The sequence below is a fragment of the Lepidochelys kempii genome, chromosome 2 (genome assembly GCF_965140265.1).
Source record: "Lepidochelys kempii isolate rLepKem1 chromosome 2, rLepKem1.hap2, whole genome shotgun sequence".
Classification (NCBI taxonomy): domain Eukaryota; kingdom Metazoa; phylum Chordata; order Testudines; family Cheloniidae; genus Lepidochelys; species Lepidochelys kempii.
In genome coordinates this window covers 180,801,907-180,817,109 of record NC_133257.1, presented here as the reverse complement: position 1 = coordinate 180,817,109, position 15,203 = coordinate 180,801,907, and the positions used below count along the sequence as shown (strand labels likewise).

The following is a 15,203-nucleotide window of genomic DNA, read 5'->3' as shown; positions in this document are numbered from 1 at the left end:
AATAGCAGCAGGTGATAGTGAGTGGTTTTCAACCAGGCAGGGTGTGAGACAAGGGTGTATCCTGTCCCCAAGACTTTTCAATGTGCATGCAGAATTTATTATGAGACAAGCCCTGGAAGGAGCTGGGATTTTCATTGATGGACACCTCTTAACTGACCTCAGATATGCTGAAGACACAAAACTCTTCGCTACAGCCACTGATGCAATATGATTAAATGAATGTTGGAATCTGTACAAACAGATAGTGAGGAATATGGACTATTCCTGAATATGACAAGAATTAAAGGCATGTACACTGAGATGACTAATAAAACCAGGATGCAAGCAGACATCATGATTAACCAACAAGCTATAAAGGTAACCGAATTCAATTATCTCAGCTCATACATATCCAATCAAGAATACTGTTCCAAAGAAATTGGAAGAAAACTAGGAATGGCTCACTCAGCCATGGACCTCTCTTACCAAAGTTTGGAAAAACCCTGGCCTCTCAAAATCTATGAAGGGTCAGCTAGTGAAAAGCATATTTTTTTCCATAGTGACTTATGGATGTGAATCATGGAAAATGAATGCTGCTGACAAAAAGATAATTGAAGTCACTGTGATGTGGTACTGCCAAAGACTCTGCATATGTCCTGGACAGAAAAGATGATGAATGGTTAGGTCAGAAATATTACTGGAGAGAATCAGACCCTGCTTTCGGAAATCAACAAACTTTGGTCACATCAGGAATAGAGACTGAAATAACTTTGAGAAAAGTTATCCTGGAAGGAATGGTGGCAGGTCATTATAGAAGGGGATGACCAGCAAGGAGATGGATAGATGGTATGCGGCAGACCACTGAGAGGTCAGCTGACTGTCTGAAGCTAGCAATGGACTGAGAAGGCTTCTGAAAATTCTGCTAGGATGTCACCAACATTTAGACATAAATAAATGGATTTTACTTACTTATTTACATTGTCATGTTTTCTACCAGCCTTAATGGTAGAATCATAGAAGTGTGGACCGTGAGAGGTCATCTAGTCCAGCCCCGCTGTGCTGGCGCAGGACCAAAAATGCCTAGACAATCTTTGCCAGATGTTTTTATAACCAATCTTAAAAAACTCCAGTGACGGGGATTCCACAACCTCTCTTGGAGCATTGTGCATGTGATTTTTCCTTCCTAAGTATTGTGCTTTGTGCTTGTGTCTTTACTGAATTTCATCTAGTTGAATTCAGACCAATTCTCCAATTTGTCAAGGTCATTTTGAATTCTAATCTTGTCCTCCAAAGCGTTAGCAATCCCTCCCAACTCAGTGTCATCCTCATATTCTCCACTCCACTATTTCAATCATTGATGAAAACAGTGAACAGTACTGGACCCAAGACAGACCCCTGTGGGATCCCACTAGATACATCCCCCCAATTTCACAGTGAACCATTGATAATTACTCTTTCAGTACAGTCTTTCAACCAGTTTTGCATTCACCTTATAGTATTTTAATCTAGATCTCATTTCCTTAGTTTGCTTATGAGAATATCATGTGAATCTGTATCCAAAGCCTTGCTAAAACCAAGATATATCATGTCTACAGCTTCCTTCCACCTACTAGGCCAGTAACCCTGTCAAAGAAGGAAATCAGGTAGATTTGGCATGCTTAGTTCTTGACAAATCCATCTGGCTATTACTTATGGCCCTATTATCCCTCTAGGGGCTCACAAATTGATTATTTAACCATTTGTTCCAGTATCTTTCCAGGTATTGAAATTAGGCTGACTGACTATAAGTCCAATTAGTTTCCTTTTTTAAAGATAGGTATTATGTTTGCCCTTATCCAGTCCTCTGAGACCTCACCTGTCCACCACAACATCTTGAAGATAATCACTAACAGATCCAAGATTGCTTCCAGCTAGTTCCTGAAGCACCCTAGGATGAATTTCAGCAGACCTTGCTGACTTGAATACATATAACTTACCTACATATTCTTTCATCTTTTCTTTCCCTATTCTGGCTTGAGTTCCTTTCCCCTTGTTATTAATATTAATTGTGTTAGGTATCTGGTCACAATTAACTTTTTTAGTGAAGACTGAAGTAAAATAGACATTAAACACCTGAGCCTTCTTGATGCCATCTGTTATTCTCTGTCCTTCCCCACTAATTAGAGGACCTACACTTTCCTTGGTCTTTCCCTTACTCCTAATGTATTTATAGAAACTCTTCTTACTCTCCCTTAGGCGTAATTCATTTTGTGCCCTGGCCTTTAGATTCATTCATAATGATCCCCTGTATCCTTTTTTTTAAAAAAATCAGAACCTTTCATCCTTTCTCATTCATAACCCTTGTTAACAAGCTCTCTTTTCTAGTACAGTACATATTTATTAAACATATCATTTTCTCTTCTCACTCAGGATCAATCCCTCAATTTTCATCTTCTTTTGAGAAACTCCTTTTGCCATCAATAAGTAGAGAAAGGAAAAGATTGGAAACCTTGATGAACAACACTTGCAGATGTTGGATTCACTCTTTCTATCTCTCATTCCTTACTCTTGCATTGTGCATCTTAGTTGTGGGCACAAGCAGCAGTAGGAGAGAAGGCTTTTTTGCTTCAGGCTATGTTTTTCAGAAACACATTTCTTATTAACATGGTCTACTCTGATATCACATACATCAACAGTGTCAGAAGGGAAGACTGAATGTTCTGTTCTGCAATCTCACATGGGTTTGAAATATAGCAGGGCTGATTCCGCTTTTTATCTTTTGGAGGCAGTTACATTGAGTTCCATGCATTTTAAAGCACGTGGATCTTTTGGAGGAGACCATGGTTTTGTGTTCTCTGGATTAAAGGTCTGTGGCACTTTTTTGTAAGAGCAGAGGATTGCCATAGTGTCCTTTCCTTTTCTTGCCCTATGCACTTTTGCTGTATTATGTAGCATGCCATATACAAGTCGCCTTCCTAAGTACCTCCCTCTCACCTGAGAAGAGTCTGCACTTCAGTGTGACTGGATGTTTAATATTTGTGAAGTGCTTTGGGATTCTGCTTGAGGGAAGCTGCTGTGTACATATTATATATATACACATATATATACACACACAAACATATAGCTGCTGCGTACATATTATATATACTCACATATATATACACACAGAAACAGACGTGTGTGTGTGTGTGCGAGCGCGTTCTTTGTTAACTCCATACTTATGGTAGTAATGACAGCTATCAACAAAAGTGGAGAAGCACCTGGGAAACGAACTACTATTTTCTTTGTGGTTTTTGCATTTCATCTATTTCTAATAAGTTGTAGCTAAGTGAGGTGGAGCGGGAATGTGTTACTGCTCAAACTGCGTACTCTCTGTTAGGCTTCACCCAGAGTTCAGAAGCATTCAGATCAAGGGACTTGGATCAGTCCCACCCCTAACTATAACGATGCACACTTACACCTGAAAAGATAGGTGAACAAGTTAAGAGTAAAGAAGATTTTTGGGGCATTTTTGTTTTGCTTTGTGTTTAATATTTGCTTCTTTCATATACATTTGATTTCCTCTTAGCATATCAAGTCTGAAACTCTGAGAACTTGCCACAAACTGAGTGAGAAGCTAGGATACACACATAAAAGTTCTCTCACCACTTGAGTGATTTGTATTGCTAGTGATTTGGGTAGTCTGGAAAACTGAATCAGGTACAATCCAGAATTTCTCTGGCACACAGAAGCAGGGTGTACGCAAGTGTCTGAGGTTGTCTGAAACAATCAAACACTACAGCTTGTAAAGTAACCCGTTTCCATTAATTTCTTTGTTTTTATCTATCCTTTGCATCAGGTCCCTGTTTCACTTATGTATCAGCATGCCAATGGGCCACAGAGTTTCAGTTCCAATACAAATGACAGGCTAGGTTGTTGGTCTCATTCACCTGGCAAAAAATTCTGTTAAGTCTTAACTCCCTTCAATATTATTGAGATTTCTGGCAAATCAATCTGTGTCACTGAGAGAAGGAGTAATAATTATAGTATTCAGATCAGAAGTGTAAGGCAAGTCTACTCTAGAAACTTTTGTTGGTACAATAATGTCAGTTAGGGGTGTGATTTTTTTTGCAATGTTTCTATACTGGCAAAAGTCCTAGCGTAAATACTATTATACTGGCATAGAAGTGCTTTTCATAGAATATCTTATTTCACTGGGAGAATTGGTACTAGCTATACATTCAAAAGCACTTTTATGCTAGTATAAGTTGCATTTACAGTAGGAAGGTTTCTGGTACAACTATACTGGCAAACCTTTTCTAGTATTGCCTATACTTAATTCTCAGAGACCAAGAACCCTGACAAGCTGTGCTGGATAAAGACACTGAGCTGTAGTGGATGCAGACTTGAAACATTTTAAAAGCAGTGCTGGAAAGCAGAGTCCCTCACAACGTACTACTAAGCTTTGTTTTACACCATCACCTGATTCCTAAGTATGTAAGCTGTATGAACTTAGAATGGCTAACTCATCAGTAAGTGGGTGTAGATAAATCTACACCACAGCTTACATATTTCCTCTGACTTTGATCCATATTGCTTTCACCATGTCAAAAGAGAATAATAGATACAAGATCCGAAGAGCCCATTCTCCTCACAGGCTTCACAATACAGATTTGCTACGGGACTGCTAAAGTATTCTCTGAAGTGTACAATAATGAATGCATGGGCATGGAATCCTCTTGTTTTCACAGAATATAACCAAGATAAGGAGATAGGCTGAGATTTCCAAAAGCCAGCACGGGGTTTTAGACAGTCATTTCCTATTTTAATAAGGACTCAGTGTCAACATCCCTTGAGCAGCTTTGAAAAGCATGCCACCTTCCCCTTCCCTCTCCCCCAGTTCCACTACATAGAGTAAATGGGTAGTTCCCCCACACAATCGCTCCATGGCCATCCACCCACACCAAGTTGGTTCCACTGTTTTGGAACATTCTACAGCTCCTGCTATGCTAAGTGAATTTCATGCTTCATGACGAGAGCAGTATTTTTAATCATAATTATCTGAGTCTCCTATAATAATCAGGGAGCATTAATGGCTATAGCACAAAATTTAATTGATGTTAATTTGTTAGAACAGTGACTCTTATTTGCTGAGAACATTTGCCCTTGGTACAGCAACATGTTCATTTATAAACATCAACATTACCGTTAACACTAATTGTAAAATATTGATTGAAAAAACTGTTAAACATCAAAGTGCCATTAATATTTGTTGTCATAAAGACAATTAAAACAAAAAATTATGCTGTCCTATAAAGAAAAGAAACTACATATTTATTGCATTCACTTTGCCAGTACAAATATTGCACTAACTCTGGGAAAGCGTGCATCCAAATGCATAAATGATGTACCTGAAAATCAGTAGAGTTGAACGAAACAGTCATTAGTATTAAAATCTTGTTCAAACACTTGGCAGGGAATTTAGCCAACATTTGCACGTTCATATAACTGAAATGATCAATCAAACTACAAACTGAAGGAGCAAATGTGAAGTAAACTGGGTTTTATGTATCTGAATCCCTGAACTGCATATTAAAGTTTTCACCCACAATTCCTACTTGTCACAGAATTACGGTGGGCAATTTATCAGCCAACAGAGCCTGGTTTCTAAATGAAACACCTTCCCCTCCTCCATTCATAGTTTCTTGGGGTGTCCAAATAGTTAAAGATTCAGGGGAAAAGTTGGGGAGGAAAAAACTCTGTTAATTGATCTGCCTGGCTGGTGATGAGAGACAAATGAAGCCTGTCAGAAAGAGTAATAAGCAAACACTGATGAGCTGGAGAAGATTTGCACGAGCCCCAAAATAACACTGGGCTGGGCCAAATCTTGACTTTTAAGAAAAGTTTCCAGCCATTTTGTTTGCTGATTTATTCTGAAAAATGTAATCAATGTGAACAGCTCTCTAGGGTTGGAAGAGGCAGGCAGAAGGATTCCAGTTCTGCTGTAGGAGACTGGTGGGGGTGAACCAAAGATCAAATACGCAGACACACAGGATGAAGTCTTGGCCTTATTGAAGTCAATGGGAGGATTGCCATTTACTTCAATGGGTCAGATTTCGTCTCCACACACTTATTTATACAAAGAGTCAGTTAAATTTGGGTGCATCCCCAAATCACCTAACTAACCCCTCCCAGAGTTCTTAGGCTGACTCTCTGCATAGCAGTATGATAATGGTGGACTGGAATAAAATATTTTAAGTGGAGGGAGTGGCAAAATATACTGTGGCCATCTTGGCTTGTTAAAATGTTTAGTCTTCTCTGAGGATGGAACTAACCCAACTGCTGCTGGCTCGGGGTAGATACAGTCTTTAGGTACAGCCCTAGGGTATACAGTGCACTAGCCCAGGAAGCTCTGTGCTTTCAGAGACACTTCTCTGCTCTCTTTAGGCACAGTTCACTCCTGCTTTCCCCTTGTTCTAGAGGGTAGGTGTTTGCTGCTGACCAAGGTAGTCTTGCGCGTGCAGAGGTCCGAGGGAAGTTCTTGCTCCTCCTTTCTCCCCCGTATAGGCACAAATCAAAATCTAAATTCAGATCAAAATCTAGTCCACTACCGGTGCATCAGCTATTGCCCTGGCACCTTCTGGAAGGGGAACTGCCTTTCTGCCTTCCCCCCCAATGCTGGTAGGAGCGCATAGAGGATGCACTACGTAGTCCCTCCACATACCCCTACCCACTGCTCCTGGAACAAGCAAGCAAGCAAGCAAGAAGCAGGGCTAAGCTGCTGCTGCAGCACTATTACTATCCCGGCAGCTACTGACACCGCCATTGCTGCTGTGAGTGCTGGGGAGGGGTAAGCCCAGTGGGCCAGGAGATACTGGGGCAGGTGCCGGGGTGGGAGCAGCGGTGGATTTATTTGTGGAGAAGAGTATGTGACTTGTGGATTTTAGGAGGAAGGCAGGAGGAGTATAGGACTGATGCAGTTTGTGGAAAGGTGGAAGGGGTATTTCACCCAAAGAACAAGTTGCCAGCTGAGTCAGAATATTATTGAGGGAAGCACTTGGTTAAAGTCTTGGCAGCACAGCATCGGAGCTGAGGGAGGTCGCCCCCCGCCCCTCTACCGCGTTTACCATCTCTCACACCACCTGTAGAATGGCCACTGCTGTAGCTGCTATGTGTTGGTGGTGGTGGTGGGGAGTTAGTACATGTATGCAATGCACGCATGGTGTAAAGTGAAATTTATTGTCATGCTCAGCGGTTGGCACTAATGAAGTCAAAGAAGTGGGAAGTCAGTTATTTTCCCTCTTCTAAACAGCAACAGAATTTAAACCAGCTCGCTTCTTATGGACGTGATTCAAAGCCCACTGAAGCCAACAGAAAGGCTCCGATTGACTTCAGTGGACACTGGATCAGAGACCACACACAGCATTTTACTCAGATTTAGATTTCTGAATTCTGTCCCAGGTTCTATAGATTTTCAGAAATGGATGCCTAAATATATGGATTGATTTTCAAATGGGCTGAGCAACCCAATATATCTCACAGATGACAATGGAACATGGGCATGCTTCGCACCTTTGAAAAATCAAACCATTTCTATTTAGGTGCTTAAATATGCATGTAAGTACCTAACTTTGGGCATCTATGTTTGAAAGTTTGGATTTGTGTATGTGCGTATTAGTTTTTTACTTGAAAAACTGGATGTTTACTTGTATATAACATGGAATCCAGAATTTTACTCATTCTAGGGCAAATGCACTCACACACAATGGTGCAGGAGAATTTACCTCTAAGATTCCCATTGTGATAAATGGAGACTGAGAGCCATGCATCTGGTACTACAGACAGCAGGATCACACATAGTCAAAGAAACAATTAAGATGTACCATGTACCCTTTATTCTACTGAAAGCTTTCTTGAACTGTCCACATTTAAAGTGTTTCTGCTTGCAATTCAGTGCATGAAGATTGCAAACTTCATTCTTTCTATTGTACAATTCAAGTTTAGCAGACCTCTACACTGTAATTTCAGAAATCCAAGCATAACTTACCTCAGGAGGAGGGTACAAGTGACAAAACGGTTGTCCTGCATTCTGTTTACACAGCTTAATGGAACGGCATACCACATCAGCATTCATTTTATACTTCAACCTACAGGGAAATGGTGCACAACAAAGACCATTAAGCTCTCCTGGGTATTAGGAAATATAAACTACTTCAATGGAAGGGTGAGTATCCAGAATACTAAGACCCTTAACTCATTTTATTCTATCATCTTTAAGCTCAGTTCAGTGTAGCTACCTGAACATAATTATTTTCTCCCATTGCATTTTACTCAGCATTTAAAACCAGATTCTAGGGCTAAGAAGCCCTGAGCTTTATATACTGCCCCTGAATCAAATATACTATAACTGTACTCATTTTTAAGCAACCATACACGTGACAAAGATTTAAAGGACTCCTCGTTGTTGTTTTTTAAAAGGATAAAGTTAATCCAGATGCAATTTGTCTAGTACAAATTTTCAACCCCTGACTCAACAAAATAACTAGAAATCCTTCAAACCTCTAGTCAGATACAAGTGCCAAGATAGTTTCCTTCTTTTGGGACAAACCTCTGGATTTATAGAGAATTAAATCAAGATGTTTGATTACTGAACTACTTAGCTCTGTAGCATGGTCTCCGGGCTAGATTTTTTTTTTAAAAAAGCCCCAAGGAAGTAGAAAGTAAAGCAAACATTCATTTAATTAATCTTGCAAAGAGAACTTGCAAAGAGGAATAAATGATCTACTTTTATTTTTAAAGGAATTTAAATTAGTTTGTGGGGCTCCCAAGTGCTCAGATCAAGCTCAGGGGCTGGAAGCAAGTAGAGGATGACAGTTAGAAAGCCTATTAAGGTATAAAAGGAAGCTAGGGAACAAGCGATTAAAATATTATGACCCTTTAGATGATCTCCCCCACATACCACTGGTTCAAGAAATTTCTTCCACAGCCAAATGGACTGAATTTCAAAAGGTAACAGAGACAGATGGACCTGATTTGAGATTTACAGATATGTAAAGATCTATAAAAATGCTTAGTAGTAGGAGCTAGCGATAGCATTTATTAATTCATTCAGGGACAGCTTTATGGGACCGGAGCATAGGCGGTCTGGCCTAGCAGGCACAGCCAGGCTGAGGTCTGCTCACCAGGAACAGTAAGTTGCCAGGCAGGAGCTGGAGGAAGCATCAGCAAGCAGGTTCCACAAGCAAGAGTCAGGGTCAGAGTCAAACTGAACTAGGAGACAGGAGATCAAGCAAAATCTGGTGTCGCAGCAGGCCAAAGTCTGTATGGTTGCCCAGACAACTTTCCTGGGGTTAAATAGAGTGCTTGGCCAATCAGAGGTTCCTCAGAGTATCACCACTCTGAGTCTTTTGGGTGGCACTTCCTGTGGCGCCTATTCTCCATTGTGCTCCCTGGCTGTGCCGCTGCATGGCCCCCAGGGGTGCTGTGGGACTATCAGCCATCGCAGTCTCTGCAGACCCAATTTTAGTCCCTGGGTCCTTACAACAGATAACTTCAGTCTACTGCCCAAACTACCTAATCGAGTGTCTCTCTGGAACACCTTATATATAAAAAAGAGTTATTCTCACTCTCATACTAATGGAACTTGAAGAGTGAAACCCCCGCAATTCACACTGACAATACATCAGTACATTAAAAACCAAAAACAATCCCTTAAAACAAGCAAACTTTAGATGAAAAATTACAGTTTAATTAGTACTTACAGTTTAATTAGTTCTGGCCCATAAAGCTCAGCTACCAAGTAACAAATGCCTTGCAAGTTCAGTATTTCTGGAAAACATACATTTTTGAAACAATGGAACATAATTAAAGATAGTTTTACAAACCCATGAAACACAGCTGGACTTGCTCTGTCAAGGTAAATATCAGGTTATTTTAGAGAAAGGCATGTGCTCAGTCAGTGGTTTCAGCACATGACTGTGAACCAGAAAATTCTTCTAACCAAGGCTCTGACTCTTTGTGTGTTAGTAGGTGAGTCATACAGAACTATAGTGAGAATTAATGTTTGTTAAGTGCAATGATGAATAGCATAATGTAAGCGCTAAGAATTATCATAATATTTATTAAAGAGCATCTTCTAAGTAGTTTAAGGACAAAGCACTTGTTATCTTATACTGTAACTCAAAAAGAAAGCAAAACAGATAAATCAATGTGCAGAAAATGATGTATGAGTTCATATTACTGCTGGAATTACCTAATGTCTTCAAGTATTTATGCAGGTAAAAAACTCATATCTTTAGTACAGAAATAATTTTGCAATGAATAACAGAAGGAGTAATTATAGTTTAGCAAATAGCTATCGTGTTCCTTTTTCCTTTCATCTTTCACATTACTATGGCCTTTCTAAATACTTGCTAAAATCTCATTCTTTTAAGTTGAACAAATAAGGATACACATCGAAATACGGTTTATAAAAAAAGTCTTTAGCAACATATTTACTGAAAAAGACAAGTACTTGGACTATCATATATTAGCCTTGAGGGAAAAGCGGTGCACTGCTGTGAGAGAAACTTGAGTTTGAATCCAGTTACAATCTAATACTAGGGTCTGATCTTGTAGTTCTGTGGAGGAACAGGAGTAGTTCCTGCATATAATTGGACTCAGGCCTGATTCAGCAAAGCACTGGTACATATTGTTAAATGCATCTCTGTTCAGTACAGCACTTAAGCATGTGGCTAACTTTAACCAAGTGCTTAAGAGATGTGCTGAACAGGGATGTACTACTCAATTGGGGCTGTAATGCCTACCAGTCTCCTGTATCTTGTAATCAACAACTGGATATCAGTTTTTGCTTATTAATAAGCAGTGAAGCACGACTCATAGCCAGACATTAAAATAAAGGTGCATTTACACAGGTATGTATATGGTAAATGTGGCAAAATACATAAGCAAGAATAAAGCCCACAACTCCTAGGACTCTAGAAAGTAGCTATGTCCAAGTCTCCAGTCACCTCCCCCTTAAACACTGTTCCGCAAACTCCTATGTATCTCTCTCCTGTCCGTCTTGATGTGCCCAAATAAACACTTAGGATCCACCAATCAAAGTAGCTATCTTTCCTCACCCAATCAGATTTATCAGAACCAACATCCAGCTGGAGTGGTCTATTCTGAGGTTCTTCCCCAGACAAAAAGTATTTCCTTCCAAAACACCGCTAGGTTTTAAGACAGCACTGGATCTGACTCTCCTCTCACTCCCACCAGAGTAAATCAGGAGTAATTCCACTGATGTGAACAGAGTGACATCAGTGTAAAACCTGTATAAGTGAAGGGAGAGCCAGGCCCCAAAGGTTTAACAATGTAGCTGTGAGTACATAAATTAAATACCCAACTACCTCTTAATGATAAGGTGCTGATGATAGCTGCAAGAGCTACTGCAGCTTACCCTTCTTATCCCATGTTAAATATTTTATTTCAATTAAGTTATTAGACTCATTTATTTGCCTCCTTTGCCACATAATTTCTTTTGATTGGATTTTTATAATCAATCTGCTGGTTAAAAATGGGTCTCCTGACCAGAATTAGATCTTGCTATTGCCCTCCTGAAAGGGCACATGCAGTGGATAAACACAATCCCATGTCTGCTACCATCACTGATTAAAATACCCTTGGTAAAGCTAGCCAGCAAGCCAGCTGGCTCTTTGAAGTGTCCTGTAAGAGAAAATAGCTGGCTTCCCCAACATCTCCCATGGCGGACAAAAGCTGACAGCATCCTCTAATGTTTCCCGTTGAGGAGACAAGCCAGCAGGTTTGTACAATGTCTCTTGCCCAAGAAGAGATAACTGGTTGGTTCAGTCTCACAAGCAGCTAGGAGGAGGGGTTGGTTTGGCTTGCAATCAACTCTAGAAAGTAGACACTGGGGAGCTGGCTAGCTAGAGCCATTTCTATGCACACAAAATTCCTTATGAGCATAAGAAGCTCAGCATATAAATATCCAATGGCATAACAAAACAAATAATGACTGGCTCTAGGGGGAATAGCAGTAACATAAAACTGTTCTATCTCGGGGCCTCTCCTTTTGTCCCTCCAGGCCCACGAACATGATACAGTTCTGTGGTGACCTAGAATCCTACTTTTGACGTCTCCGACTCAAAGAATATTTCCAACACACCTCTGAACAACATACTAACCCACAGAACCTTCCTACCAACCCTACAAAAAGAAGGATTCTGTGTGGACTCGTCCTGAAGGTTGAAACAACAGACTGGACTTCTACATAGATTGTTTCCGTCGACGTGCACAGGCTGAAATTGTGGAAAAGCAGCATCACTTGTCCCATAACCTCAGCCATGCTGAACACAATGCCATCAACAGACTCAGGAACAACTCTGACATGATAATAAAAAAGACTAACAAAGGAGGTGCTGTCGTCATCATGAATAAGTGGGATATGAACAAGAGGTAGGCAGCTCTCTAACTCTACATTCTACAGGCCATTATCCTCTGATCCCACTGAGGATTTCCAAAAGAAACTACATCATCTGCTCAAGAAACTCCCTGAAAAAGCACAGGAACAGATCTGTGCAGACACATGCCTAGAACCCCGACCAGGGGTATTCTATTTGCTACCCAAGATCCATAAACCTGGAAATCCTGGATGCCCCAGCATCTCAGGCATTGGCACCCTGACAGCAGGATTGTTTGGCTATGTGGACTCTCTCCTCAGGCCCTACGCTACCAGCACTCCCAGCTATCTTCGAGACACCACTGACTTCCTGAGGAAACTACAGTCCATCGGTGATCTTCCAGAAAACACCATCCTGGCCACTATGGATGTAGAAGCCTTCTACACCAAAATTCCACACAAAGATGGACTACAAGCCGTGAGGAACAGTATCCCTGATAATGTCATGGCAAACCTGGTGGCTGACCTTTGTGACTTTGTCCTCACCCATAACTATTTCACATTTGGGGACAATTTATACCCCTTCAAGTCAGCGGCACTGCTATGGGTACCCGCATGGCCCCACACTATGCCAACATTTTTATGACTGACTTAGAACAATGCTTCCTTAGCTCTCGTCCCCTAATGCCCCTACTCTACTTGCGCTACATTGATGACATCTTCATCGTCTGGACTCATGGAAAAGAAGCCCTTGATGAATTCCACCATGATTTCAACAATTTCCATCCCATCATCAACCTCAGCCTAGACTAATCCACAAAAGCGTTCCATTTCCTGGACACTACTGTGCTAATAAGCGATGGTCACATAAACAACACCCTATACCAGAAATCTACTGACTGCTATACTTACCTACATGCCTCCAGCTTCCATCCAGGGCACACCACACGATCCATTGTCTACAGCCAAGCTCTAAGATATAACCGCATTTGCTCCAATCCCTCAGACAGAGACAAACACCTACAAGATCTCCATCAGGCATTCTTAAAACTACAATATCCACCTGCTGAAGTGAAAAAACAGATGGACAGAGCCAGAAGAGTACCCAGAAGTCACCTACTACAGGACAGCCCCTGTCATAAATATAAAGGGAAGGGGTTAAGAAGCTCTGATACAGTACTATAAAATCCTCTTACCTGAAATGGGTTAAGAAGCTCAAGTAACCTGGCTGGCACCTGACCAATAAGGGGACAAGATACTTTCAAATTGGGAGTGTGGGAAGGCTTTGTCTGTCTGTCTGTCTGTATGATGCCTCTGCTGGGGACAGATCAAGAAAGAAAGCAATCCAACTCCTACAGAGTTAGTAAGTAATCTAGCTAGAAAATGTGCTAGATTTTCTTTTGTTTTTGGCTTGTGAAATTTGCTGTGCTGGAGGGAATGTATGTTCCTGTTTTTGTGTCTTTTTGTAACTTAAGGTTTTGCCTAGAGGGATTCTCTATGTTTTGAATCTGACTGCCTGTGAGATTATCTTCCATTCTAATCTTACAGAGTGTTTCTTTTATCTTTTTTTGTTCTTCTAATAAAGTTCTGTTTTTTTAAGAATCTGATTGGGTTTTTAGGGTCCTAAAAACCCAAGGCTGGTCTGTGCTCATCTTGTTTATTCTCAAGTCTCCCCAGGAAAGGGGATGCAAGGCTTGGTGGGATATTTTTTTTGGGGGGGGAAGACGTCTCCAAGTGTCTCTTCCCTAATTCTTTGTTAAATCGCTTGGTGGTGGTAACATACTGAATCCCAGATACAAGGAATTTTGTGTCTTGGGGAAGTTTTAACCTAAGCTGGTAGAAATAAGCTTAGGGGGTCTTTCATGCTGGTCCCCACATCTGTGCCCCAGAGTTCAGAGTGGGGAAGGAAACCCTGATAGGCCCAACAAAGAAAATAACAGAACACCACTAGCTGTCACCTTCAGCCCTCAGCTAAAACCTCTCCAGCACATCATCAAAGATCTACAACCTATCCTGAAAAATGATCCCTCACTCTCACAGATCTTGGGAGACAGACCAGTCCTCGCTTACAGACAGCCCCCCAACCTGAAGCAAATAATACTCTCCAGCAATCACACACCACACAACAAAAACACTAACCCAGGAACCTATCCTTGCAAGAAAGCCCGATGCCAACTCTGTCCACATATTTATTCAAGTGACACCATCATAGGACCTAATCACATTAGCCACGCCATCAGGGGCTTGTTCTCCTGCACATCTACCAATGTGATATATGCCATCATGCGCCAGCAATGCCCCTCTGCCATGTACATTGGCCAAACCGGACAGTCTTTACGCAAAAGAATAAATGGACACAAATCTGACATCAGGAATCATAACATTCAAAAACCGGGAGGAGAACACTTCAACCTCTCTGGCCACTCAGTAACAGATTTAAAGGTGGCAATTTTGCAACAGAAAAGCTTCAAAAACAAACTCCAGTGAGAAACTGCTGAGCTTGAATTAATATGCAAACTAGATACCATTAACTTGGGTTTGAATAGAGACTGGGAATGGCTGGGTCATTACACATATTGAATCTATTTCCCCATGTTAAGTATCCTCACACCTTCTTGTCAACTGTCTAAATGGGCCATCCTGATTATCATTACAAAAGTTTTTTTCTCCTGCTGATAATAGCTCATCTTAATTAATTAGCCTCTTCCTCGCCACCTTTTCATGTTCTCTGTATATAGATATGTATAATCTCTTCTTACTATATGTTCCATTCTATGCTTCCGATGAAGTGGGCTGTAGCCCATGAAAGCTTATGCTCAAATAAATTTGTTAGTCTCTAAGGTGCCACAAGTACTCCTGTTCTTTT

At 40.9% G+C, this 15,203-nt stretch overlaps 1 protein-coding gene across 5 annotated transcripts in view; it reads right to left on the bottom strand.

Moving 5' to 3' along the window:
• Window positions 1-15,203, bottom strand: part of AOAH (acyloxyacyl hydrolase) — a 141,022-nt gene that overhangs the window by 101,211 nt on the left and 24,608 nt on the right. For all 5 annotated transcript variants that reach the window (XM_073332890.1, XM_073332885.1, XM_073332887.1 and 2 more), the window contains exons 4-5: window positions 9,699-9,765; window positions 7,985-8,084 (exon numbers count right to left, since the gene is read on the bottom strand). In XM_073332890.1, the coding sequence (XP_073188991.1) occupies window positions 7,985-8,084; window positions 9,699-9,765 (167 nt within the window). The remainder of the gene's footprint in view (window positions 1-7,984; window positions 8,085-9,698; window positions 9,766-15,203) is intronic.